This window comes from Choloepus didactylus, chromosome 8, assembly GCF_015220235.1.
Source record: "Choloepus didactylus isolate mChoDid1 chromosome 8, mChoDid1.pri, whole genome shotgun sequence".
NCBI classification, from domain to species: Eukaryota; Metazoa; Chordata; class Mammalia; order Pilosa; family Megalonychidae; genus Choloepus; species Choloepus didactylus.
Genome location: NC_051314.1, coordinates 99,487,826 through 99,515,749, shown reverse-complemented (window position 1 = coordinate 99,515,749; position 27,924 = coordinate 99,487,826). Strand labels below are relative to the sequence as shown.

General features: G+C 34.5%; 1 protein-coding gene across 2 annotated transcripts in view; it reads right to left on the bottom strand.

The window, feature by feature from the left end:
• SYT10 (synaptotagmin 10) overlaps nt 1-27,924 on the bottom strand; it is a 60,706-nt gene that overhangs the window by 17,480 nt on the left and 15,302 nt on the right. For both annotated transcript variants that reach the window (XM_037847998.1, XM_037847999.1), the window contains exon 3: nt 14,803-15,370. In XM_037847998.1, the coding sequence (XP_037703926.1) occupies nt 14,803-15,370 (568 nt within the window). The remainder of the gene's footprint in view (nt 1-14,802; nt 15,371-27,924) is intronic.

The following is a 27,924-nucleotide window of genomic DNA, read 5'->3' as shown; positions in this document are numbered from 1 at the left end:
AGCAAGACTTATTGAAAAAAACTTTAAACAAACAATTGGTTGCCATAGTGACAGCAGTCATCACATCCCCTTAGCACCTTAAATGCAGGCTACCTTCCACATTTCCACAGTGGTGAGAAAGCAGATGGTTTTTCTCACATTGTTAAAAGTGAGATGTGTTATTAAATCAAATGAGCTTCTTCATTAAGTTAATACTCCATCTACCTGCTCACAAAATGAAGTTCAGGGAAACACAGACCCATAATATGGTCTATTGAATTCAAAGTACCACATAATTTTTACTTTTCTCTGACCCACACCTCCTATTCTCTTGAGAAAATCATGGAACTTAACCTTGAGCAATGCACTTAACATCACTTGACCTCAGTTGCCTTAGTATGAAGGTTTTCAAAGAGATAAAATCATTTACTTTCCACTTCTAAAATTTTATAATTTTAAGCACTCGTAAAATGTGGCAAAATAGAACATATAGTTCAGGCATGATCAGGTTTGTATGGATAGGCCCTCTGAGTCCTTGTTTGCTAAGAGCTGGAGAGTCTCATTGGAAAGACCACAAAGGATCATTCATTGCTAATAGTTTGATTTTAAAGTCAAGAACAAATGGTTATTAAAAATGGCTATCACTTAAATTTCTAGACAATGCGCTAGATGAGGAAAGAGCCCATCCTCAAAGCAGAGGGCTTCAGGGTTGATCTGGCTGGGGATTCATGAAGAAAGACCATTTAGGAAATGGATGGTACACTGGAATTTATATTGTCCTCCCTCTGCTAAAGATCTTAATGGGGTTGTGTTTGACTCCCTGATATGTGTTGGATACACAGGGCCTACAATATAAAGTCCAAACTGCTCAACGAGACAGATGTGTTCCCTAATAATCTGGACCCTAACTTTTTGTCCCATCTTTGTCATACAAATTTCTCCTTATGCTCCTGTACCCCAAAACTCTTCACTCTAGCTGTATCAGATGTCTTATTCTCTAAACATTCATTCCATCCATTAGCATTGTCATATTTATTGAGAGCATTCCAAATGTCAGGCACTTTTTCAGTCATTTAAGGGACAATGATAACTGAGACAAAATGTTCTCCTCTTTGGGTTCATATGTGACTTTGGACAAGTTCCTTAACCTTTCTGAGCATTACACACTTAATTAAACAATAAGTGAATTAAAACAGAGATAAAAAGAGAAGTCTGTATAATTGTAAAGTGCATGCATTCTTAAGTTTTAATTATAGGAACAGAAATGAGGGACCTGATTTTCTCCATGAGGACCTAGAATGGCTTCAGAGGTGGATGACATTTAATCTGAACCACGATGAATGACTAAAGGCAAAGGGAATTAAAAGAGAGGAGCAACATATAAAGAGGTTGTGAGGTGAGGCACAAAGTGTCCAAAAGGTCAACCACAGACCATCTGGCTCTGGCAATGGTGGAGATTTTTATTACGGCCAATGGACGTTGTAAATGACAGCACATTGGTTTTATTCTAATGGCCCCATCCTCAGGAATGGTTAATAAGATCAATCCTGGTTTTCTCTAAAATCAGAATGAAATCCATTTTCATGGCTAATAACAATAACCTGGAAAGGTTGCAGTTATATTTCAAAGGGATAATATAAAGGATAATATTCTTAATGGGCCCAGTCTGCAGCCTGACACATGGTGGATGCTCAGGGAAAAAAAATACTCATTTTTCTTGTTCATAATCAGTTTTTCTGGGGTCAGTGACTGGCATAAGGCTGATGCTCAATAAAAAGCTGGTTGAATGGATGAATGAGTGAATAAATAAGTCAGTATCAATCATCAGATCAGATCATGACTTTAGTGGCAGCAGGGGCATGTACGTATGAGGGAGTGAGTACTAAACAGTATCCAGAGAACAAATAGTCATGGGTGAGCAAAGGCACTTTAGGGGTGTGCAAGTTATGGTGTTGTGGTCTTTGTGAACCAAACCATAGTTTTGTGCAGGTGTATGTCCATATACAGTGGCCCTGAGAGTACAATAAATTAACAGTAACAGTTTTGGGCCATTTAAAGGTACTGGGGGGTTGGGGGAGCTAAAGTTAGAGGATCCTTAACTATTAGTTTTATTGAACCCTATATCTCTATTGCTGCTTCTACTCTAGTGTGATCTGGGATTATGTTTGCTATAATTCTTTAGCACATTGGAATTTCAGAATCAAATATATCCCTGAAGTATACAGATTGCTTTTTCTCTTTGCACATCTGGCCATCTCCCCCATCTAGCTAGGACAAGCAGTCTATTTACTCTGGGAAGGAGGAGGAAGCTGTTTGGCGGAATACAATTAGGAAATGTAACTAACTTTATAACCTTCTCCAGTTCTAGCCCACTTCTTTCCTTTTCTTTCAAAGAACCACAGTTTTCATGCAACACTTCCTCCCCTGCCCAGTGATTCTTATTAAATCAAATTCATTGTATTCAGTGGAGGTATGGAGAAGAGCAGAAAAAGGCCTCTATCAAGAAAATTAGAATCCTGGATTTTACATCATATATTCATTATTGATTCTTTCCCTGCCATCTCCACTTAAAGACAGAAAATCCTCATGAGGTACCCTTTAGCAGGGCCTCCATGTATTTCTGCACAAAGGAGGGAATGCATTTTGTATTAAGCACATAATCTTAAGCATTGTGCTTAGTCATTGGCATGAAGTCCAGGGGAAACTTGGTGAAGTCAGTGCATAAATAAGGCAGAGAATATGGTAGTATTAGTGATTATTCACAACCCCACTAGGTATTAAGTGATTAACGGTAACAATCCAGAGCTACTATTGTTAGGGATGCTGTTTAATAGTACCTATGTTTCTGCTCTATGGGAGATCTGTTTTCAGTTCCCACTTCAAGCACGAAGCAACTCTGCTTGCCAAAATGGTTTAGCTCTTATCCTATCCTATGCAGCCACGGACTGTAGGTACCAGGAGCCATGAAATGCTCAGGTTATAAAGACAGCTGAGGAGTTAACATAACCATTCCTGGATTTAACAAGCCAAATCTTATAACCACCTCTATACTTGCCACATAAGAAGAGGATACAAAATTCATAAGAACTCTTTCTTTAATTATCCCAGTTAAGATATCATAAGCTTCTTGGTGAGAGGAACTGGAGATTTATTCTCAAACCTTAGTCATCAAATATAGACAGTGCCACAGAAGCTGGTACAATAGAACTATGTACAGCTTCCGTTAGAGTGTTCAATGCTTTTTCAACAAATTTTTTTCCCTTATAAAATTCCAAATGAAAGAAATCCCTTTAGGTGTTGCCATATGTGGATATCTGAACTGGATGAACTTGCCTTCATTATTTTTAAGTCTATCTTAAATTGCTTTCTGTGATTCCATCCTTGCCTTCCAAAATCTAATCTTCACATAGTAACCTGTGATCTTATTGATAGCTAAGTCAGACCATGTCTCTCTTTGGATCAAAAACCTTTGTTGGCCTTATGTGTCACTTAGAATAAACCCGAAACTCTTTCAAGGCTTACAGGGCCCCTAGCTGCTCTGACCCCCAGCTAGTTCTCTTATCTCATCCCCTATCACTTTCCTTAGAGGTCGCCTTATCTGACCACCCTGCCTACAGTGGTCCTGGCCCCACTGTGACTTTTTATTCCTTACCCCCTGCCCCATGTTTCACAGAGCACTTGTCTTCATTGGACATATTATATATTTACTTGGTTGTTGTCTCTCTGCCTTCACTAGAATGCGAGTTTTATAGAATGGAGACATTTTATGTTCTAAAACCCCTGGAAGGGTGCCTACTATATAGGAGAACTAAATAAACGTTTGTTGAGTTGATGAATGTGAGATCCTTGTTCTATGAGAGCAGAACAGGTATTCAGCCTCCAATACAAATGCTCACTTAGCCATTATTTCTCTCTTGATGTGAAATGTCATACTTGCTTCTCTATACATAATTATAATATAAAAATTATATTGAAAATTAGAACATTAGTCTAGTTGACATGCTAACAGCCTGTTTGTGGCTGCATGGTGGCAATAGTTTTCTGTTTCCAGTTACCTATTACCTAAGGTCTTCTGTGCCTAGTATTTGATAATTGCCTGCACTTGTAAATTATCCATTTACTTGCCATAGGATGTGAGATTATGCATACAGCATTTAAAATTTTAAAAGCACTCTGTATGTATGTTATATTTTACAATAATGGAAATAGCTGAAGTTGTGGAACTGTGACCCATGACATTCTTTGAAATTTGTTCTCTAACTACTTGTTAAATCGTACTTTGAAAGTTACCACAGTTATGTATATATGTTAAAGTTCACATTAAAAAATAATTTAAAAAAAGCACTCTTGAGAACATGAATAAAATGAATATTCAATCCAGTAAGATCTCTGGGTTAGTGGGTTCAGTTTATAGAAGAAGATAATGCAGTATGTCATAGCATAGTCTTTTATAACATTGTTATGTTTTATTCCATTTAAAGATTTAGCACAAGAGTTAAGACACAAGTATCTCCCTCATTTTTAAAAATATGAGGGCAAACCATTTGAGAAATGTAAATACTAAAGTAAGAACTTTAAAACTTAAGTGATTCTTGAAAAGCACATTTTGCGAGTGTTTTCACATTTATTACTCCATTTGATCTGAAAAATATTCCTTTGGGATCAGCATTATTATAAACCTCTTTTATGGATGAAACAAGTTCAGAAATGTTAAGTGATGTCTCCAAGGCAATATCACTAGAAGGTGGCAAAGCTGGGATTCTAATTAACATACACTCATTGCAATTCCTGTACTTTTCTACATCACTCTGTGACTTTTCTTAATGAAAATAGTGCATCAAATTTTAATAGCCAAAAAAGTAAACTGAAAATTGTTTTCATGACCTTAAATTTCAAAGGTAGCAATGAAGTACCATGTTTCTTTAAAAATATTTTTAAAGAAATTAGAAAATCAGTTACCTGATTGATTGGAAACTAATGCAGCCTATTACAGAGGGAAGAGAAGAATATTTTGAACATTCACATTTAAAAATCAATTTCATATTCTTTCTACTATATAAGAGTGAGTCAATAACTAATAATTAAAATACTTAAATATAAGGGAGAAATAGAAGGAACAATCTTTAGGACTCCATTAAACTCCTAAAACTTGCAACAGATCCAAGTATACTGCTAGAACATTGTGGGGCAAAAGAGATCCTCCACATCCCCTACCATCTGCAAACATTAAAATACACCAGACACAAAAATAAATTATACTCCAAAAATGGATTTCCACTAATGGCATCTAAGAGAGAAAATTTGACTAGAAATTTCCAGAAATAACATTTTCTCCAATTGCTCTTTTTAAATAGGGCAAAAAAGAGAGGCATTGCTTAGTTCACCATGCATTTCAATCAAAGTGTAGCAAGATCGATTTGAGAGGATTACAAATTTTAAAGGCCATATATATATATTTTTGTCACAAGTGTGATGTTACACATTTTTTAATTCAAATTATACATGTAATTTAGAGCTTTCAATTATGTTGGCCCAAACTTGAACTTCCGTATTCTAAGAGAACTTTCAATTATTTTTCTTTCAATTTAGTATATTCCAAGCATGGCAAAATTCTAACATGGTTCAGGGGAAACAACCCTAAACTAAGAGGTTATTAAGGATTTCAAAGTTCTATCTTTTTTATTAACCAGCTGTGTAAAGTTATGTGATTTTCCTAATATCCCTGGGCCTCCATATTTTAAACCATAAAATGAAAGGATCAAATTTGAATTCTCTATCAATTCTAAACTAATAGGGTCATATGACCCTGGACATGAGACTTCTCAAAATCTTACTCAGAATATACCTGTGAATTTTTAATTTAATCTGTAAAGATTTCTGATCTGTTACAAATCCCACACATGCTACTTTGAGAATAAGATCTCAGGTCCTTATTTAAGACTTATTGATTGTATTTATACCCAGTTCTTCCAATTTAGGTATTTGATTATCCAGTCTAAAAGCAACAGCTGGAGAGGTAAGAAATGTAGGAAGCATGGAAACTTGTAGTAGAGATGAAGTAATACAATCGATGAGCAATGGATGGAAATAAATATCTGCTCTTTTAATTGGTTTTAATGATTAATAGTCATAAAGATCATCACTAACAAGAAAAGGTTAAATTACATACAGTATATTTTACTTAAAAAGCAGGAACATGTATAACATTATATAAGGATTTCTTTTGCAAAATACTAAAGTAAGAATTTGGGCACACAAAAAAAATGTTTTGGAACCTATAAAATTAACATAGAGTTATTTTTCCATACTATTCTAAATAAATCATGTATTATTCCTGTCTGAAATCTTGATTTTAAGAGGTAGTAATTCTTTATAATTCTATGAATACAATTGTGTTGACATGTGAAATTCCACATTTAAGGAGTTCCTTTGAAGTTTTCTATACAATAAAGAGTAGAAGATTTTCACAATGGTCATGGTTTTTTCTTCCTTTGTGTGGCTGAAGGCTTTGTCTCATTACCAGGCTCTTAAAGGGCTAATTGGTTTCTCCAAAGGTAATGAACACACAAAACATCTTAATACATGGCATGATCCAAGAAGGTTACAGGAAATTAACCTGTTTGTAATCAGGAATCATTTTCAAATTTCCTTAGATCAGGCATCCAGCAGGGAACAGATGGCACACACAAATTAGAGTAATTCCAGAAAGCTTAATGAAGGGAATATTTAAAGGGTAAATATGATCAGGGTATAGATAGTGCAGTACCCTGGAGCTGGTAATAGCAGAGGCTATCAGGACACCTAGGGTTGAAAGGGCAAGGGAGGGGACAGTTATCAGGACCCAGAGGAAAGGGGGATGAAGAAAAGGCTGCTTTGAGAAGAACTGTAACCCTTAGGTGAAGGATGTAGCCAGTCTGCAGCAATCTTGCAGGACAGTACCTACAGAGATAAGTATCCTAATGTCAGTTTCCCTCCTCTCTAAAATCTCTTGCCAGAGCTCAGAGGACAGAGTCTGTAGACCAAACAGGACAGCCTCCCGCAGCACCAAATAGGATGGAGAATAGTGGTGAGTGCATCTAATGGGACAGATAGAGGATAGCCAGCACTTCAGCTCCTAAGGCTTTATAAGATGCACTTTAGTAAATGTATATACAGGTTACTGAGTGAGCAAATAGTAAACGCCTGTAGCAGGCAAGAGAGGCAAGTCAGGTTTTTTTGTTCAGTTGAACCTAAGATGAATAAGGCAGAAATAGTGGGGGAGGACATTTCAGGCAGAGGCACCAGCAAATGAAGGCTAGGAGGCATGCAAACCAATTGCTTAGAGTGAGGAGAAATCCATGCAGAGAAATCCTATAGGAGGGCAGTGAAAAAGAGGAAGGAATGCTAGAAAGATGCTAGATCATGAAGTGAAGGTATAGTGGGGAATCAGAAGGGAATCGAAGGAATGGGTGCTAGAATAGTTGGAGTGCTCAGAAGGGTGAGTGTAGTGCAGGACTAAGAGTGCACAGAAAGTGAATCAGATGCCCAAATCCTTAATGAATGCGAGGAAAACAATTGGGAGACCAAATCAACTGTCCAAGTGGGAGATGAGGGGCAGGCCAGATGACATTATGATTAAATGCACCATAAAAAGAAACAATATTGTCTATTTACTGAATCACAGTTTATAGTAATTAAAAAGATTTGTTATCACTGACTGAAAACTTTACAACGTGAATAGAAAAACATACCACCTAAGACTACTCTCGACCATAATCATAGGACATAGCCATTTTTGGCACTAAGGTCTTTATTCCTATGCAATATGTAGGTCATTTTAAACAACAACCAAAAACTTAACCACAAAATATATCCTGATCATATGATTCTGCCAACAATTCTTAGTACGTGATGCATGTGCATTTACAAAATTTCTGGCTCTGTATAAATACTTCTCTTATTCAGTCCTCACAGAAACTGTGATTAATCTTCTCGTAGATCCAATTTTACAGATAAAATAAGTAATTAAGATTTAAAGAAATCTAGTAACTTTCTCAAGGCTGTGCAGATAAGTGGCACATTTTTCTCCAGAGCCCAAACTTTCCTGACTAAATTGCTTTGCCTTTATAGCCACAGAGAGTGAGATATCCCACAAGGATAGTGGGGAAGTTTGATGGCAATAATAATCTTTACAACTAGAACAATGTAGGATATTAAATTAGATATTAAATTAGATATTATGCAGATGCAGTAGCTTTTGGCAAAAAAAAAAAAAATCATCTTGCATTTTAAACAAATATTAAACCCAAATATTATGACCAAAATACAGCTGGTAGCCAGTCCTTAAGCAACTGCTTTGGCTGTCCGTGCTTGAATGGTACCCTTCCAATGAATCAAAATATCATACTCTGCCCAACAATTCTGTGTTTATCTGAAAAGCGTAGCATCAATATTGAATTAGAAGTCTAAAACTGATGGCACAAATTTAAGTTTTAGATTTGTATTAACTTTTACTTTGTTTTGTGAAACAATGCTATGATCAATAAAAGAGGAAGTTGCTGCTTAAACTGCTAATAATAATAAAAGGCTAATTTAATCATCATTGGGGCTATTTTATAGCCAATTTACCTACAATCTTTTACCTGAAATGCAAAGTAGACAAAATGGGCACTGAAGCTTTATCCACTAAATGCACATAGATGTGATCTACTTTTAAAAATTATATAATGGACTATGATGATTTATTGAATGGCGAATATTCATGGGACAGAGTTCCTTTTAACAAAATCTGCCTGAGTTAGACAGTTAAAGCCAAGAAAATCATGCTTTGGGAACTCTCATAGTCTAGTGATAGCCTATGATAGACTCTATTATTTTCCATTTAATTTAAATTGAATTGAATTTTATATTGCAACATAGAAGCTTCCAATGAATTCTTGCAAAATGACTAAAAGACATTATAGGTAGGCTCATGGAATTTATGAGAAACATTTGCATTAATCAGTATGATGTGCTTCTAAACATGAGAATTGTTTATGAATAAGTTTTACGAGTTTTCCATTATTGTTATCACTGAGGTGATTAGAGACTCATCAACTCTTATATGTGGTATTTCAAGTGCTTCATTTATAAGTATTGGGTTCCTTCTAAATAGCACCATGATCATTTCTCTTTGGTGATGCCAGTGGCAGAAGCTGCTCACAATTACTGCATCACATGGTCTCCTGGCAGCCCATTAGCAGGTGTGTAATCTGTGATGCTCCAGGGTCAGTTTTACTGCAGATAGGAAATGACTAGGAACGTACAAGGAGGAGCAGTCATAGGTTCATCATTCCAGTCTGCAAGCCTATGGCTACAATACTGCCTGCTGTATCCAGAGAGATCCAGTGGAGTAGACAATCCCTGACCAAAGCGTCTGCTCCCAACTGACCTCCACCACAACATTTAATAATGAGATTGGAATTTTCCATTCTTTACTTGCTGTTAGCTAACACATTACTCCCTAGGTAACAAACTTTAGAAGATAATTCATTGATAGCTAAATGCAAAATATACAGTATTTTTCTGATCCTGGTATTGAGCCAGGATAGTGGGATTGAATTTAAAATATATAACTAGAAATAAGAAAACTAAGTTTAAAAAAATTTGAAACATTCAAAGAAATTCTAGTAATGTGCAATAAAGTACATTACTTCAAACCAAAACTCAGCTTGTACATTTAGCACTCTCAATGACTGGAATGAGGAAAACAACAGCTCCTTTTTATTTACCATGTCAAGGCCTACTCTTTCAAACAGTTCTTGCCAGCTGCTTAGAAGATAATAGATTCAAACTTATTTTATAGCTGTAAACCAGGTCAACGTGGTTATGCAACATGCACTTTCCTTTCTTGTAAGAACTCCTAATTGTCCAGGGCATAATTGGTGCTGAAAAAATGTTCATTGAATAGATGAGTAAATAAATAAATATGCAAAATGTAGTTGGTTTTTTTCACAAAAGGTAAAACTTTTCCTTTTTTACCTATGCTTTCAATGGCTTATCGATATGCATGGGAAAAACTACATTTAAATATTCAACATCTATTAGTCTTTATAATGACTTTTTGAAAAAAGTTAAATACTTCAATATTATTATTCATGCATGGCTCAAAAATAAAATGTATATAAAGCAATATATTACAAATCAGTATTTTTTCATTCATCCAGTTTCGACCACTTTTGCCTATATATGACTACTACTGTTAAATTCATGTGTGCTGATATAGACTTTTGTATATATAGAACAAATACAAATATATATTTCTCCACCTCATTACACAAGTAACAGCATACAGTGCAGACTGTTCTTCACTGTGATTACTTCGTAAATATTTCTATGTTAGTATTAGAGGTGATTGGTCTGTCTTTTTTGTTATAGATAGTAGGATGTTCTCTAAAGTGAAAATTCATTTTTACATAGATAAAGGCATACTTTTATTGCTTCCTGTTGTCATCCAATTTCAAATTTAAAAAAAGAAAAAGTGCTAATTCCCGATAAAATATTAATCTTTCTTATATAGAAATAATTTATTAATAATGAAATCACGAATATATAATCTGTGACCCTTGTTTCAACCTGTTAGGATTTTGACAATAAATTTAAAGTATTCCTGGTTTACTTTACATATGAACCTGTGCTATACATTGTGAATAATTTATGTTTTGTCAATAAAAACTAGCTAATGCTAACAAAATATGCCAAGTGTATACTTAGAGATTTATGATCAATAGGGTAAATCATTGCATTGTTTTCTTAACCTCTGGTAGTGGTACAGTGGTACTTGTATACATTCTCACACTTGCTCTCATATGCTCACTTATTTGCTCAACAAGTTTTTATTGATAACCACTTAGACTCATAATATTCTGTGAGGGATGTAAGAGATGTTCAAGGTTGTTTCTGCCTTCCAGGAGCTCAGAGACAAGTGGCAGACATAAGTAATACACTTGCAGAATATTTAAATAAGTAAGTGCAAGAGACAATGCTCCCATAAGCATATATTAGCTCCTGTCCATTTCCTTTGCTACCAGCCTCAAATCAGCCTTCACTTCATCTCATCTAGATTGCCCTAGAGGACTCCTGTCTGGCCACCTGATTTCACAGTCCCTCAATCCTATTCACTGTACATACCACATGGTCATATTACATAACAGCTCCAGTAATCTCACTATTTTGATTTAAAAACATATAAATATAAATCCCTATGGCATTAAAGACCCTCTTGATTTTAGTTGGCCTATGACATTCTTGTTTGGATTCCCTTTACTCCCTTCTTCATCTCATATTCCACAGTCTATTTTTTCCCCTGAAAACATTATTTTGATTTATTTCCTTTTCCTCACACTGTTTTCTCTTCAAGGAATATCCAGCTCCTCTTTTCAGAATTTTATCAGATCCCAAGGGAAATCCTAAATACCATTGTCAACTGAGACACAATCTTTACCAAAAAGTTTGTGTATGTGCATGTGCATGCATGCACGCATGTGTGTATGTGCACGTGCATGTGTGTGTGCGTGTTGTTTGGACAAGACCACATTTGTGAAGGTTATCATGAAAAGATTAAATATTATTATTCACACTCTGGCATATACTATATTTCTTTGTTTACTTGTCTTCCCTGTTAAACTGAAGTCCTTGATTAAATACTTGTATTTTACTAATCTTACTTTTCACTTTAGACCTAAGTATAAACCTTGTACGTAGATGGCTCTCAGTCAGTATTTTTGTAATCAAATTGAAGTGATTGAATCAAATATTGTAAGAAAATCATTTGATGGAATGGACTGGCCTAGAAAGATATTTTGAATAACTTTGGCAAATATTTGGACATATGGTGGAAAAAGCGACAGATATTCTCTGATGAAAATCTATTAGACACGAAGCAGCAACCCTGATTTCTATAGGGTTCTATTTTCAACCATTATAAGATATAAATGGCATGAAGAAAGAAAAAAAGGAATCAGGGCATTTGCATTAATGTGATAGTAAAGCAGAACTATGACACTAAAGTGTTTCATTAAAAATTGAAGATGTATCAACTATTGCTTTTAAAACTGAAGAGTTGCAGTTATATAAAAACATTCTTTAAAACATCATAAAGGCTTACTTCAGATAGGAACCTTAAATAGTAAGAAAGGTTTTTCAAGATTTAAGCTTAACTAGGTAGTTCTTTATACTTGTCATCAGTATCTCCAGATAAATATTTTAATTCCAATATTTGCTTTATCTTTTACATGGCTATCCATTTATGCATAGGTGCATCAACTTCACAGTCTCTAAAGAACTTGGATGAAAACTTTTATCCTCCTTCCTTCTAGAGAATTCTATAATTTCTGTATGAAATTATTTAAAATTAAGGATGCGTGAGTAGGAAAATAAAGTTTCTCAAGCAAATTTTAAACCACACCATAGTGATACTGCTTAATGATTTTTCAAAAGTTGATGAGAAGCTTTAATTGAATTCTTCATTAACCATAAAGGTGACATGTGTATACTATGAACTTTGACTCAATAGTCAAGAAATTTAGGTATCATTACTATCTTCCCAGCAAAACACCAGAAGTAGTATTTTGTACATAAATGTTCTGGTTAAATGGAAATGTTCCTGTCAAAGGGAAATGTCATTTGGTTAGAATAATTTAATAATAAATTTTATTTTCTGCCTACTTCTTTTTAAACCCAGTATACTGAAATGAAAATGTCTACAGGTATAGTAGGCAGAATAAAGGCAACTCCAAAACTGGCCATGTTTTAAGTCCCAGAATCTATGAATATGTTACCTTACAGGACAGGAGGGCTTTCGCATATGTGATTAAAATTGCAGAACTTGAGATGGGGAGATTATCCTGCATTATTTAACTGGGCCCAGTTAAAACCAAAGAATGCTAGAAGCTGGAAAAGGTAAGGAATCGAATTCTTCCATAGGGGCTCTGGAAGGGAATGCAGCCCTTTGGACACTTTGATTTAAGTCTAGTAAGATTCATATGGTACTTCTAACATATGGGACTGAAAGATAATAAATTTGTATTATTTTAAGCCACTGAATTTGTAGTAATTTGTTACAGCAGAAATATAAAATTAATACACCAGGTATATGAAAGTGTTGAAAATAAATTGAAAAATTTCTTCATATCTACAAAAAAAGAGTATGTATTTTTAGCAGTCAAAAATTGAAGTTTCCACTTGGAATTTCTTCTTTTTTATGGACCAATTGAAATACAAAAACTTATGAGTCTAAAAAAAGTTCATTGCTCTCCTCTAGAAAATAATACCAATTTTTAGATTTCATTTGGGGGTTACATATCTCTGAACCTAAATACATGAACAGTACATGCTTCAAAACAATTTTTTATAGAAATGTATTTGTTGCATTCCTACGTTAGCATATGCCAAGCCCACAGTAAATATTTGTTGAATGAATTAAAGAAGTAATAATATATGATTCTGGAATTGAAAGATAGCCTAACAATCACTTACTATCTGCATTTGTAGAATTCTAGAAGGAGTCTTTTTTTGTTTTTTGAAATAGTTAAAATCACTGCTTACCATTTTTACCCTCCAGAAATTTAATCAATAAAGTGAAAGCCAATGTGATACCCAAGAGTCTAATGTGCCTTTGAAATATGCTCCATTTTGAAAATTCCTTTTTTTCCCCAATAGGTATTACAATGGAGAATACAAAATAAAAGCCCAACAAATGAAAATGTTATGATGATGTAAACACTATTAAATTGGCAGTATAAATGTTTACGTTAACTTATTCATACAATTTATAATCAAAGTATAATGACTCCAGATACCGTTGGTAATTAGTAAAACACTGCTAAGTGGAAAAATACAAAAAGAGCTGTTTTGAATTTTTAAAAATAAATGATATTCTTATTTTTTGAAATAATCCTTTGTCTCTATTCAAAACATCAACATTTTAAGCTTATAAATTTTGGTGAAACTTAGACAAACGATGATAAATATATAAACACAACTTGATGGTAAAAATTAAATGCTCCCATTCGAAAACTAATAAAATAAAATAATTTTGCAGTATAACCTAAGAGGGCAGTACTCTAATTCCATTTCCAAAATTCTATCCTAGGCAAGTAATCTTGAATAGAGAAAATGGATTTAAGTAAAAAAGAACACAATAATTTTTAGTATAAGAAACTTTAGACCAAACTTAAAAGTCCAACAATAAGAGAATGTTTAAATATTTTATATAATTGGTATTATTGTAGATTAATTTTATGTTATATGCTTTTACTCTGTTTTCCCAATTTTCAAGACTAAGTTGATATTATTTTATAGTCAGAAAAAGCATTTTGTAATGAAAGAGTTCTAATATAAACAATCACTTCTTTATAATTCAGAATTTCAAATGTTGTAAATATATCTATTCCATGAAAGTGTCTAAAAGAATAGGTTATTTCAGACCAGACCAAGCACTTTTCCAAATGGTATCAAAGACATTTTAGGTTTGATGTGAGCAACAAAGTCATCTTAAATCTTGAAAGTCAATATTAACTATGAGGAAAGTAAGTATTGGGAATAGGTTCTAGCTAAACATTGTATGAAAGAAAAATCCTTACTGGTTTTGTTAACTTACAAGAGCTGTTTTTTGTTGTTTGGTAGTGACAGATGCCCGAAATGTCCCTTTATTATGTATTTAATCAAATCCTACCTTTGCAGGTTCTTAGGACAGAAACGCCATAGTTCTGTAGGACTTATTTGAGGAATATGGTTAATAATTAGTCATGTATCACTACAGGTCAAATAAAAACTAATAAACTTATAGGTCAAATTATTACTTACTGTTGTAGCACAATGAATATCTTTCCATACTGTGGCCTCCCTGGAGAGATCAGAAACTTCAAAAAAATTATCCAAAATCACTTCTCCAATCATGTCATGTCTAGAAAATCTGTCAAAATCATATATACTGAAATGTAGTTTTCTGTTGCTTAGTTGATCATATGCTACTGGAAATTGAAAGGTTTCATCAAATAGAGGATTTAAAGTCTTTCTGTGCACACGGGTCTGCAATTTCTTTTTCCTATCTGGTAGAAGATATATCTTCACATAAGGGTCAGATGTTCCTATGAAGTCTTTAGCAGGGAGATCTAAGGCTTTGATAATTTTAACAACTAGAAGTTCATTTTCATAATCGTACTGGAGGGTAAAGTTAAGTTTCCCACAGGTTTTGACATCTTCTTTTCTGTTGCCTTCAGAATCAATTGATTTCTGTTTGTACAGCTCTGGTTTTATTCTTCCAATGCTGGTTGTTGTTTCTCCTCTTTGTAAAACAGGTTCTGTGCCCATGCTAAAATCAACACTGGAAACCTGCATTTGCCTTGGTAGGTGTCTCTTGAAGGAATTGTGGCTGTACACACACATACACACACATACAAACATCATTAGGTAGACAGATCATCTTGATGAAGTGTTACACATTTACATATAAACTTTCCCCCATCCCAAGGATAATAAAAAGAAATTTTTAAAAAGATAGATATATATATATTCAATCAAAGAACTTCTTTTGAAAAAGTGCAAATGCAATATTCAAAGAAAAAAGTCTCCTAAAATTATACAAATACCTGAAACACACATATACTTGTTACAAGGTTTGAGAATTTCATGCTCTCAATCATAGCACATTATTAAATACAATTATAAAAACCAGGATTGCCAACAAAGTTCAGTATTTCACAAAATATTATGAGTGTTACCAATTATCTGAATATATCTAGATATAAGCATTATGTAGACAGAAGCATTCAAATAGCTGGTTTCTGTTCATCTGGATATTTGGGTCCTATGAATTTCACATTTCAATGACTACAGTAGTAAAATTAAAAAATATAAGTCCACAAATTCCTATAATGTGGTAATTATTTCTAATACTTCAGATAACTAAATGAATATTTACTTTTAAAAATAATATATTGTTGTGACAGCCAAAATGAGTACATTTTCCTTTTATCAACACAGAATGGGCTTCATAAGCTCTAAGAACAGGAAATGCAGAATTCAAAAATTTGGGGCCAATATAATAGAATTTCTCAATTCAAACTGAACTTCTCGTAGTTGCTGTTTCTGTCCACCCAGTCAACATTTTCAGAGCATTAAATATGTTGGATTGGTAATGTCTTGTAAACATCACTTGCATTAAGATCTGCTTCTTCTATGCTTCCTCCATGATTTCTGATGTGACAGATGACGTGTCTCTAATCCTATACATCTTTTCAAGGCTAGTTCAGATCCTCTGATTTTTTCTTATCTCAATTTTTCAACCAGACTATTATCAGTTCTTGGACTATAATTATAATATTGAAGTTGATGATTCCCTGGATATATCCCAGATATATAAACTTCTAGTTTCATATCACTATTTTCTAGGGAAAATTTATAAGAGGATGTCCTAATTTCATCTCCAAACCAAGAAAACACATCATTTTCTCCCTTCTGCTCTCAAACCAGTCTCTCTCCTACAATCTCTGACAATAGTAGTGACATTTTTATCAGTCATTCATGTTTGGGAAGCTTTGAATCACCTTTTCTTCCGCAGTTGAATTAGTCAGTTTTCTAAATCCTGTGGATATTTCTTTGAACACATCTCATATGGTCATCCACTCACCTCCATTTCCATTGCAATTCAGTCAAGACCCTCAACACCTTATACTTCACTGTCTCTAGTAGCAGTCAGCCTTCAGCTGGCTTTCCATCTCCCAGCTCTCTCCTGAACATAATATCTATGCAGCACACTGTCAGGGCACTCAGGTCAAAATCCTTTTCTCACTTCTATTGTCTATTGAGTCACATCTATACCTTTTAGAGTGCTAACTATTATTGAGGACATTGCTTAGTGAATACTTCATCCATGGATGCACACGTGAAGATAGATTTCTTTAAGAGGATTAAAAATTAATGAATATACAAAAGGAGATTCTTAAGCCTCGAAGCGTAGAAATAAAAGTTAGATGTTGAAGCAAATAATTTCTGCCTCAGGTGAGATATTAGAACTCTAGGAGTTTTCTCACCCTAAATTTCTGATATTCTCTATAATTTGCTGGTTCTTTGATAAAATTATGGACTTAATTAATTCAAGATGTCATTATTATGTTCATTGATGTAATGGAATTTATTAAAATCTTAATTATAATCTGAGGTGTTGCCAAGCTCACTCTCTTACATTCAATTAGGCCATTTTCTATAACTGGACTGAAATATCGAGCAGTTATTTAAACAATACCATAAAAAATGCTGAGATCTGTACTGAAACTAATTCAACCTCTCTGCATATATAGCCAAGTAAGGAAGACAAACCAAAATGAGTTGTGTAAGTATCAGGAACTCTTTGCCTCTACTGTGTTATTCGTGACTTCTAAAAGAATTTTAAAAGAACTAAAATTAAGAACATACATTGCAAATTGAGATAAAGATTGAAACTGGTGAAGTGCTGGAACAGTGCCACAAGGTGAAAATACACTACAGCATTTTGGGATGATCTGTTCTCAATAATAAGAGGCCTTTAGTGTGCTGTCATAGAGAATTATATGGAAGAAAGGAAAAAAGCTAGAGAAAAAATGGTATTTGTCAGATTAGCGTGAAAGAATATCAAGAATTAAAAGAAGAGAAAGATAATATCCAAAGATAATTTGGGATAAAATAAAAGGATAAAAGACAAGAATAAAGAAATATACACTATAAAATTTTCACAATAAAAATTAAAGCGAGACCTATCTCTTCAGATTCTCCCAGTGAAGGTAAACATATTGAGTACTTACTATGTGGCAGATGTGGTCGTAAACTCATTATTGACTCAGGTGATCCTCATACCACCCAATAAGTTATGTATCACTAGGTTCCCAATTTTATAGATGTTTGGAGGCATTTTTTTATAGATGAGAACTATATAAATAAGTGAGAACTACACTCAGGCACAGAGAGGTAAGTAACTTATTCAAAGTTGTACAGCTAGGCAGGTGCTAAAATTGAAATTTTATGAAGGTAGTCTGGTTCTAGTAGACACACCCTTTCACTTCTCTGCTATCCAGGCATATTGGTGGCTATTACCTTTGATTAAATTATTACCAAAATTAATGATTTTAAGTAAGTAACATTTTAAAATATAAAAATAAAATAATGCTTTTTTTATATAACATGTTCCACTTAAACATTATATATATCATAATTATATAATCCACTAAGATCCAAGGTTTACTTGGTTGAAATGTAAGAGATATGGTTTAGAGATGTTTTTATCTTCTTTGGCTAGTTACCAAGAACTTAAAATGAGCAAGGATGCTTAATTTGTAAGTAAAATTATGATCTGAAATTATGTACAAAAATCTTATCAAATCTAAAGTTATGGTGTATTTTGTGAGAAAAACATATTTTGAGGATAGTAAATAATAAAAGTGAAACTTGTAGGATATTTTATGCAATATCACATATTTAAAGATGACTTTATGATAAAATTTGAATTTAAACAAAACCCTATTTCTATAAAAAGAAACACACTGAGGCTGCTTCATGTTTGAAGTAGGTGACAGAATTAGTTCCTAATTAAAAATATACTGAATTTAAGATTCAGTATTTCAGTTTCTGTTTCTAAGTGAATATACACATAAAGTTTTTACTAACTTAAATCATGAAATGATCTGTTTCCTCCGATCTATCCCATTTTAATGCCTTGGCATACTACTAAATACATTTTGATTTTGAAACTCTTCAGTCAAATAGCTTTGCAACTATTCAGCTATAAAACATCAGGAGTTTAAATTGGGGTGGGGCAAAGGTCAAATAGCATTTATAAAAATGAGAAGAAAAAAGAAGGACATACAGGCTGTATGTGCTGTTGAGAATTAAAGCAAAAAATAAAGTTTCTATTATACTCTAATTTGTATATTCCGTGTTCCTAAGAGATTTAGTATTTCTTATTAAATAACTGTAATGTGCCTACCAAAATCATTTTCAATTATGCAACAAGCTTTTTAATATTGTGTTGATTGTTGTAAGCAAAACCCCAAAGAATTTCATCTCTTATTTTTTACAGATTTCCTCCAGATATATAAAATATTCAGGCTTCTCAATATAATAAAATGTTAATCTTCTGTCCTTTCCTCCAAAATCAGTAATTCCTTCTTTATGCTTCTGAACATAATTGTGCATCTGTAAAACCCCTTCTAACAGTAATCAAAGAGTAGTAACGTTTTTGTTCTAGTAAGTCAGTGCCCTAATTATAGGGTAAATAGTGCATTTTCGAAGTCACAGTTTAAGCTAGTCAGTTAAGTGAAGCTTTAATTATTACAAAGTTACACTATTGCCATGACAACACAGATCTTGTTCTTGATTTTTTTTTTTTTTGAACTGTCAGTGGTAAGTGGCTATTTAGTCTCACAAATATCCAGCCATTTGACTATTACTATCTCATTCTTATGCTTCAGACCTAGATGGACATTATCCATGTAGCCTTCCAAATGAAGAAGGAAAACTTTCTCCCCCTCCTCCAGTGGGAATATCTGAGGATGGCTAGATATAATCAATATTACTCGGTGCCATAGGATTATAACAGATTAAGATGGTCATTTTCCAATATTTATTACCAACGGCTCCTCTCCTTCAAAGAAAATCTGAGACAAGAAGTTGAATATATAAAGACAGAGTTTCTCTGGCTGACATGGGGATAGGGTCCTGGAAACCAAGTCATTTTTTTTCCCCACTACTCAGAACAAAGAGTTTGAAGATCACTACATTGAGATGGGGTGGAAATATTGCTGGACTGGAATCAGACTGCAATTTGGTCCCAGGCCCCCTATGTAGTAAAGGAAATTTGGGGCAAGCCAGGTAATTTGCTTGAGTTTTCCTTTCCTTACAAATTTTGTGATGATTAAATGAGTTATTAAAGATAAGATGGTTTTGAAAAATATAATTTTTCATACAGATATTAGTTATTATTAGAAATTTGGGACACAAGGAGCTGAAGTACAAACCCTATAATGAACTCTCTGACAATATCAAACTAGGTTTCTTATTTGAGAACACACAGATGGCACAAAGTCATTCCTGTGTGGGCTTGGCCAGGTCCACCACCCTGGACAACAGGGACCTTCTGACTAAATCACTTCTCAGCACCCAACAGTTCTTTAAGTGGGAAACCTATATCCTCCTACTTTTATTTGCAGTGTTTTTACCATCTACTAATTTTGTCTTAGATACTATATTGTTTGATAAATTACAGAGAGGAAAACCAAAAATATATTTAGCAGCATTTTATTTATTAAGTATGTTTAAAGGAGATTGTTTTAACATTGAAATCTGCATTGGAAGCTCTCACTATCAATTAACAATTATAACCCCATTTGATAGACAAGGAGACTCAAAATAGTAAGGCAAAATCAAATTTCTAGAAAACAGTTTTCATTTTCACTCTTTTTTTGCTTCCTGTTTTCTTCCATTCAATTTGAACATATGACAGGAGAGACTCATTCAACAAACACATATATCTGAGCATACACCATGCAAGACACTGTATATTTGAAGGGAGACTAATTTGTATAAAATACCACAATAGATTTTTAAAATAATTCATTGTTTGAATGTTTTTCTCACCTTAATGCTTGGTGGGAAGCTTGCCTTCTTTACGGACAATGTTTCCTCTCTGACCCTCTCATGTGGTGGCCAGTATTTCCCCCACAGCCCTTGTTCCACTAGGCCTGGGGGTGGAGCCATGCTTTTCTCTTGTGCCGCATTGTCACCCTCACAGCATTTTCCTTCCATTTCCCTGAAAACTACTACCCCCAGCTCTGACGCTCATTTCAACGGATTATATCCCTGTGTATTCGTACCAAATCACTCTCTTTAATTGCTTCATCATGTTAGTCCCCTGGTTCACTAACTGGCACACTTTTTCAACTACTTGGCCACTATGTTCCTTGAACTCTTCTCTTCCCTTGATATTGTTCTCCACCTACCTCAGTCACTCACTCCCATGAACATAGCCAGACTTTGTCATTATCATTAACTGCAAACTTTCCACAACCCCCATTTCATGCATCATCAAAACTTCCTATCTTTTCAGCTCATACCCCCTTATACCTCAATACAGACAACCTTTTAACTCACCAGATCTCTGAGAATCCATTGATTCTATCACTGTTTCATGACCCCCAAATCCCAAATCTCATTTTTCCTTTATTGCCCTGTTTAAAGTCCATGGTCAATCATTAAAGTCACTGTCATGCACATATCCGTAATCCCCTTGTTGCTATCTACCTTGTTATCTGCAGAGCAAACCCACAGCCCGGTTTGAATTCAACTGTCCATATTTTCTATACCTGTACATGTGCAAGGAAATATGACTGGAGAAAAACATAAAACAAATCTCACTCTTGCACTTTAAATACATGACCACATTCCTCATTTGGGTCCTGAAGGATTGTGCAATTCATTCTCCCTCTCAATCTCCTAGATTCCCAAGAAGACTGTTTCATACCTCCCCTTTCTTCAAACTTCCATCACTTTCTTTGCCATTCGGTCTCACTTCCCATTCCACTAAGAAAATTGAAGCAAAGAACAAAAACATTTCCAGACTCCCATCACCTCATCAACCCACTTACCAGTATCTGTGCCCATATATTTTGCCTTTCTGCTTGATATTAGATTAAGTACCCATGCTCCTTTGTAAAACCAGTCCTTCCACTTGTATATTAAATTCCATCTTCCCTAACATCACCTTTAGGAATGTTCCTTTCTCTTTCCTGCCTTACTAATTCCTCCCATCTACTGGAGTAATACCATTAGCATAAGATATACTGTTATTTTTCCTATTTTTAGAGAACGTTTTATTCACCCCACTTCCTCACTCAGAACAGAAAGTGTTCTGTTTCTCTGTCATGCTTGCAGCAAAAATACTTGAAAGAGCTGACTCTATTCACTATCCAATCTCTCTCCTCCCGTTGTACTTAATTCTACTTAATTAGCTTTTCACATGCCCAACATCACCAAAACTGCTCTTGAAAATATCAGCTATGTCTCTGGGTTAATTCTTGGTCCTCATCCCATCTGTCCTATCAGAGTTACTTGATAGCTGATCACTCATGGTTGTTAACATACTCTGTTTGCTTGGCATCCAGGTTATACTCTGCTGGTTTTCCTCCTACTTTACAAGCCTCTACTTCTCAGTGTACTTTGCTGTTCCTGATCTTTTAATAATGGAGCACTTCAGGATCTTGTCTTTGGTCTTCTCCTTTCTATCTATATTCCGTTTTTGATGATATCATTTCCTGGCTTTCAAAACCATATAGATAGATATATTGAAGACCCCTCATTTATATATTTACCTCAGATCCTCTCTAGAATTTCAGAATCATTATCCAGTTGCCTCCTCAACTTCTCACTTCTCCTCTTAGATTTCTAATAGAATTCTCAAACTTGACATGTCCAGAATCCCTTTTCTTGCCTCTCACACTCACTCCATTCACAGTCTTGTTTATCTAAACATCCGTTTTTCAGATGTTGAGACCAAAACCTTGGAGTCATTCTTTACTCCTCTTTTTACTCACAGGCCCTGCTGATGAGTCAGGATTTTCTGTTTGTTCTTCCTTCAAAATATAACCTGAATCTAGCCAGTTCTCACCACCACTACTGCCTGCCTGGTCTACATCAACATCATCTTTGGCCTAGATTATAACCTCCTTTGTGGTCTTTTTTTCTTCCATTTTTGTGCCTTCCCCAATGTCTATTCTAAGTTATCAGAGTAATCTTTCAAAACTAAGTTAGATCATGCCACTACTCTGCTTTAAAACTGTCCTATAGCTTCCCATCTTACTCAGGGTAAAGGTCAAACATGGTTTGGCCCCTGCTACTTCTTTACTTCTCTCCTACTGTTCTCCACCTTGCTCTCTCTACTGTAGCCACACTGGCCTCCTTGCTGTGGCTGAACACAAAAGGCAGCTTCTACCCTCAGGGCTATTGCAATGGCTGCTTTTTCTGTGTGGAAGGCTCTCTCCAATAACCCACTATGGCTCACTTTTCTACCTGTTTAAGTCTTTGCTCAAATGGTACCTGTCAGAGAGGTTTATCCTCACTACTATATCTTAAATTGCAGTACCCATGCCCTCAGTCCCCCAATTCCTTTATTTTGCCCTATTTTTTTGTTTTTGTAAAGTGTATTACCTTCTAATACATCATATAATTTACTTATTTAGTTAAGTTCCTCTCCATAAGAATGGGAGTAGGGATTTTTGGCAGTTTTGTTCCCTGATGTGTACCAGCTGTCTAAAAAATAACACATAAAAGTTGTTCAATAAATACTGTTGAATAAATTAAACACATTCCCTGAAAAATTTAGCCATGTGACTAAATAACAACCCAATAATAATAAAGGCTACCTGAGGAAACCTCTTTCCATTAATAAAAAGTTGTAAAAATCATAATAAGGGATGATAAGCAATTGCTTTTGATGTAGCATATATTTAAAAGAATGTATCTGAAAAATTAGGTTGGAAATATTTCATGCTAGATTTTAATCTAAAATAATTTTCTGAGAACAGAGCACTTCATAATTCAAAAAAAGAAGAAACACAGAATGAAGTCTTCAAAAGAAAAAAAATTCTCTCTCAATAACAACTGATCAAAATAATTGTTTAGTATTTTGGACAAACATATTTTTTAGTAATACTGGATCCCTAGGAAGTCCATTGTCTTCTGGCTTTGTAAATTTCTATGCTCTTGTACCATTTTAGGCCTTTCTTTACTTTGAAGTATGTTGATGGTTTTGATGAATCTTACCTCCTTCGATAGTCACCCCTTTCCTTCCTTTGTTGGTTCAACTAGATTCTGGAAAAAAATAGTCATTTTCTTCCAACAAGTTTATCTATCACCTTGGGAGACCCTTCTGTACCTCCACATCTCCTTGAGCATACAGCAACTAGTGTACTGAAATTATCTGTTTTCAGGTCTGTCTTCTGCTCTCAAAATTGTGATCCTTGTAATAGCAATCACTAAGTATTATTCATCTTTTTATGCATTTCATTATAAACATGGTGGGATTCAGGGAATAACTGTTGGAATTGCTATGAAAATAATTTACCCTACGATTCCTGTGACTAATAAATTTAAACTTGCCAGGCATTATTTGTATTATAAATATGGGAACCCAATCAATTTCTAATTAGTGCTGGTGAACAGAAGATAGTATATGTCAGTGTCAGATAAACAAACTCTCCAAATTTGAATCGATTTTGTAAGGTGTTTGTCTCTGACCTTGATTTAAAGAGCCATATCATTTCAGAAAAGAAGCAGGTGTTTATGCCAAATACAGGTTTCTTAAAGAGGACCATTTAGCCACCTCATGCACTTTCAAAGCATGCTTTATGAACTTTTATTTCAAGTAGATAGATCTCAGCTCCTTCCATTGTTTTGGATAAGCATTACTTCTTGATATTCTATCTAGTTATATATCTTTTAAGTCCTCCCTTTATGTATTTTCCATTACTTTCAGTGTCCTAGAATGGATTATTTCAATTTTTTGCTAGCTTTTGAGAAGAATTTAATTTAAAAACTCTTATAGTAAAAGAAAATATGCAATTCAGTATTATATATTTTTAAATAGTTCTTCATTTCCCATATAGTAATGTTCAATGAGTATTCTTTTTGACATTGCATGTGATGACTTTAAGATTTCTGTGCAACCTTAGCTAATTCTAAATCCATCAGCACATGAGTCAATGTTTTCTTCTCATGTACATTTTCCTGCTTTTGTTCATGTTCCATTGGATTTGCCATTATGTGTCATAATTACCTATTTTCAATAGGTACTTAGAATCCTCTCTAACCGTGGCCAACCTATACGATTTCTCACCCTCAACAAATTATTTTGCCACTTACTATTCACCTCATCTTTACAGCACTAATGAATAAACAGAAAATTGGTCCTTGTACTCATCCCTGGGAGTATACCATCATTAACCTCTTTCTAATATGAGCACAAAGTTATTTCACCACCTGATGCTGTCTATAAATGAGCAAAGTGAAGTGGAGAAATGATCAGTCAATCAAAAGCATCCACTTATGCTTATTCTGCACCTACACAATGCTGGAAATTAGGAGGACATGAAAGTAGATAACACATTCATTCTCTGAGAACTTGGCATCTAGTTTGGCAAACAGCTAGAACTGAATATTGAGACAATAAACAATTAATTCTTAGACTATAACTGCAATATCGGGTAATAGCTTATAATTGGGCAGAGGATGTAGACTCTCAGATTCATTTTTCTTAAAGCTCTTAGGGTAGATAAGAAAGAGGTCATCATTCTAGACAGGAGGAGCAGCATGAACAAAAGTGCAGACACAGAGCTGTACTTTTTAATTTATTTTTTTAATTTAACAAATACTCCCTGAGTTCCTATAGTCTTTCATCTAGATGTCAAGAGCAATATAGAACCGAATACAGCATATTTTTATGCCTAAAAGCTTACAATAAGCAGTAGCTACATTAGAAGGCATGATGTGTCCATCCCACATAAATGATACCCATTCAAAGGTACAAGAGTTCAAACGAAAGGAGGGACCCTTCTGGCTGGAGTGAGATTGGTCTTGGGCAATTTTAGGTAGAATTTCAACTGCTGAGGAAGGAGGAATAGAGCCCTTCACATACGGGAAGCAAGGTGAAACAAGCTTAGGGACAGGAAAGCACCCAGAGTAAGATGAGTTTCCTAGTTTACCTACACCATAGATTCATGTTTTGGGAAATATTGGACCAAAGTGCTATAATGGTAGCTTGGCAACAGCCTTGAATGTTAGGCTTTTAAAAGGTTTGGACTAGACTTGGAATGACTGAAATGTCACAGTGTTTTTTGTTTTTTATAAGGGATCTTAGATTCATCCTTTACAACCTTTTTCAGATTTTGTTTTTGTTTTGTTTGTTTTGTTTTGCTACTTTCTGACTTTTATTATGCCTGAACTGTTATTAGTTTCAAAATAGATTTCTTCCCCTACAGTCTGTCCTACAAACTGTTGCCAGATATCCCAAAACATAGCTTTTATCCAAGGGACCCTTCTGCTGCAAGTATTTATGACCGGACAGACTGAACATCTTGACCAGGATTTCAAGGTCTCCCCATAATTTAATTCCAGCCGACTTTATCTTCCATTATTCCTACACTGAACCTTATTTTCTGGTCAAGGTAGCTTTTCTGCTGTTTTCTGATCAGGACTTCCTGTTCTATAACTTTTTACATAAGATGTTTCCATCTGGAATGTACTCCTTCCAATTGTCATTTTTGCGAATTCCTGGTTTCCTTCAGCCTCAGCTGGAAATAATTTCTCTATTCTCTGAATTCTATATTCTCACCAATATTTGACACATACAATTCCTTATCTTGAAGTTGATATTACAGGCCTACACATTATAATGTAAATTTCTTTATGGATCTCTGAAGTTTGCAGAGTGGACAGAAGGTGCAGAATACATGACTATACCTGGAAGTAAATATCTGTTCAATAAATGCTATTGGATGAATGAACAGTCAATCAAGATGGATGCTAGAAGAGTGTTGGTAATGAAGAAACACAAATGCTGGATCATTTGTTTGCCTGGCAGGCTTATGGGGTTAAATATCCACATCTTTGAAAAGGGAGATGAAAACCTGAGAAATGTGCAGTTTCTAGCAATGCAGTTAACTCCTGGACCAATTAGGATGCTGTTTAAATAACAGAGACACATAAAACTGGAAAGGGTATGATGCAATTTGTCATCTACTGTCTGAGCCAAACAAAAGGCAGTCTCAACAGCAGACCAGGACTGTGATGTCCTAATTAGGTGAGGAACCCAAGTATTAAAGTTAAATTCAATGTAGGTTTTATTTTGCTACAGAGCAGTGAGAAGTTGGCATTTGAGCAAAATAATCTGATTTATAATAATATGCCCTGGATCTCTGTGTCCAGTGAACTGTGTAATGAACTCAGCAATTTCCTCTTCCTCTCCATATAAAGCTAAGTTATAGTATGATGAAGTAATTAATGTAGAAGAAGGTTTTGGAGAATTAGGAATAATCAGGTTTCTGCCAGGAATTCATCCCAAGGCCAAACAGATTAGTGTTTGACAGTATCAGACTTCTGATTGAGTAGAATGAGCAGGAGGATGCTACCATCTTCTAACTTTCAAAATACCTATCCTCACCAGATTTTGTAATCAACACTTTTAATTGCAAAAAAACTACATCCCATGGACTTTAATGCTTATAATATTTTCCATCAATCTGGATAAATTTGAATTCTAACTCTTGCCAACTGCATGACTTTAGGCAAACTTTTTAATCTCTCTGAGTTTCAGTTAACTCACCATAATTGGGGTAATTAATAATACTTGAGGTAGGGTGGCAGAGGAGTAGCAGGAAGGATGCCTGGCATAGTGACTAAACTGTAAGTGCTCAAAAATAATACTTTTCTTCCTCCTTCCCCAGCCACTCCTATAAACAAGGAAATTCAAAGAGGCAGATGAAATTATGTCAAATTTCTAGCAAAACTATGAATTAGTATTGCACTTTTTTTCTTGGAAAATGTCAGAGATTTACAATCCAGTTTTTATGTTTTTTAAGATTAAGAGAAAGTTTTTTCTAACTTATTCAATTTCACATACTATAATGAGAGATCCAGGGATAGAATGATGTGTCTTCATTCCTAGTGTGTATTATTTCCAGAAACCAATTCTGCATCCAAAGCCAAGTCTACACAAATGTGATTTCAGTATGTATTCTTTCATTTTCCCCTAGCTAGGGATAATCAGATAAGCTGTCTCTTTACATTCAACACATAATATTTTGGAGATAGTATTTTGTTTTTCTAAAGGGCCCTCAAAAAACACTTTGTCAAAGAGCAGAGAGAATAAAGCAATTATCATAGCTTACCTCTATTTGTCTTCATGAA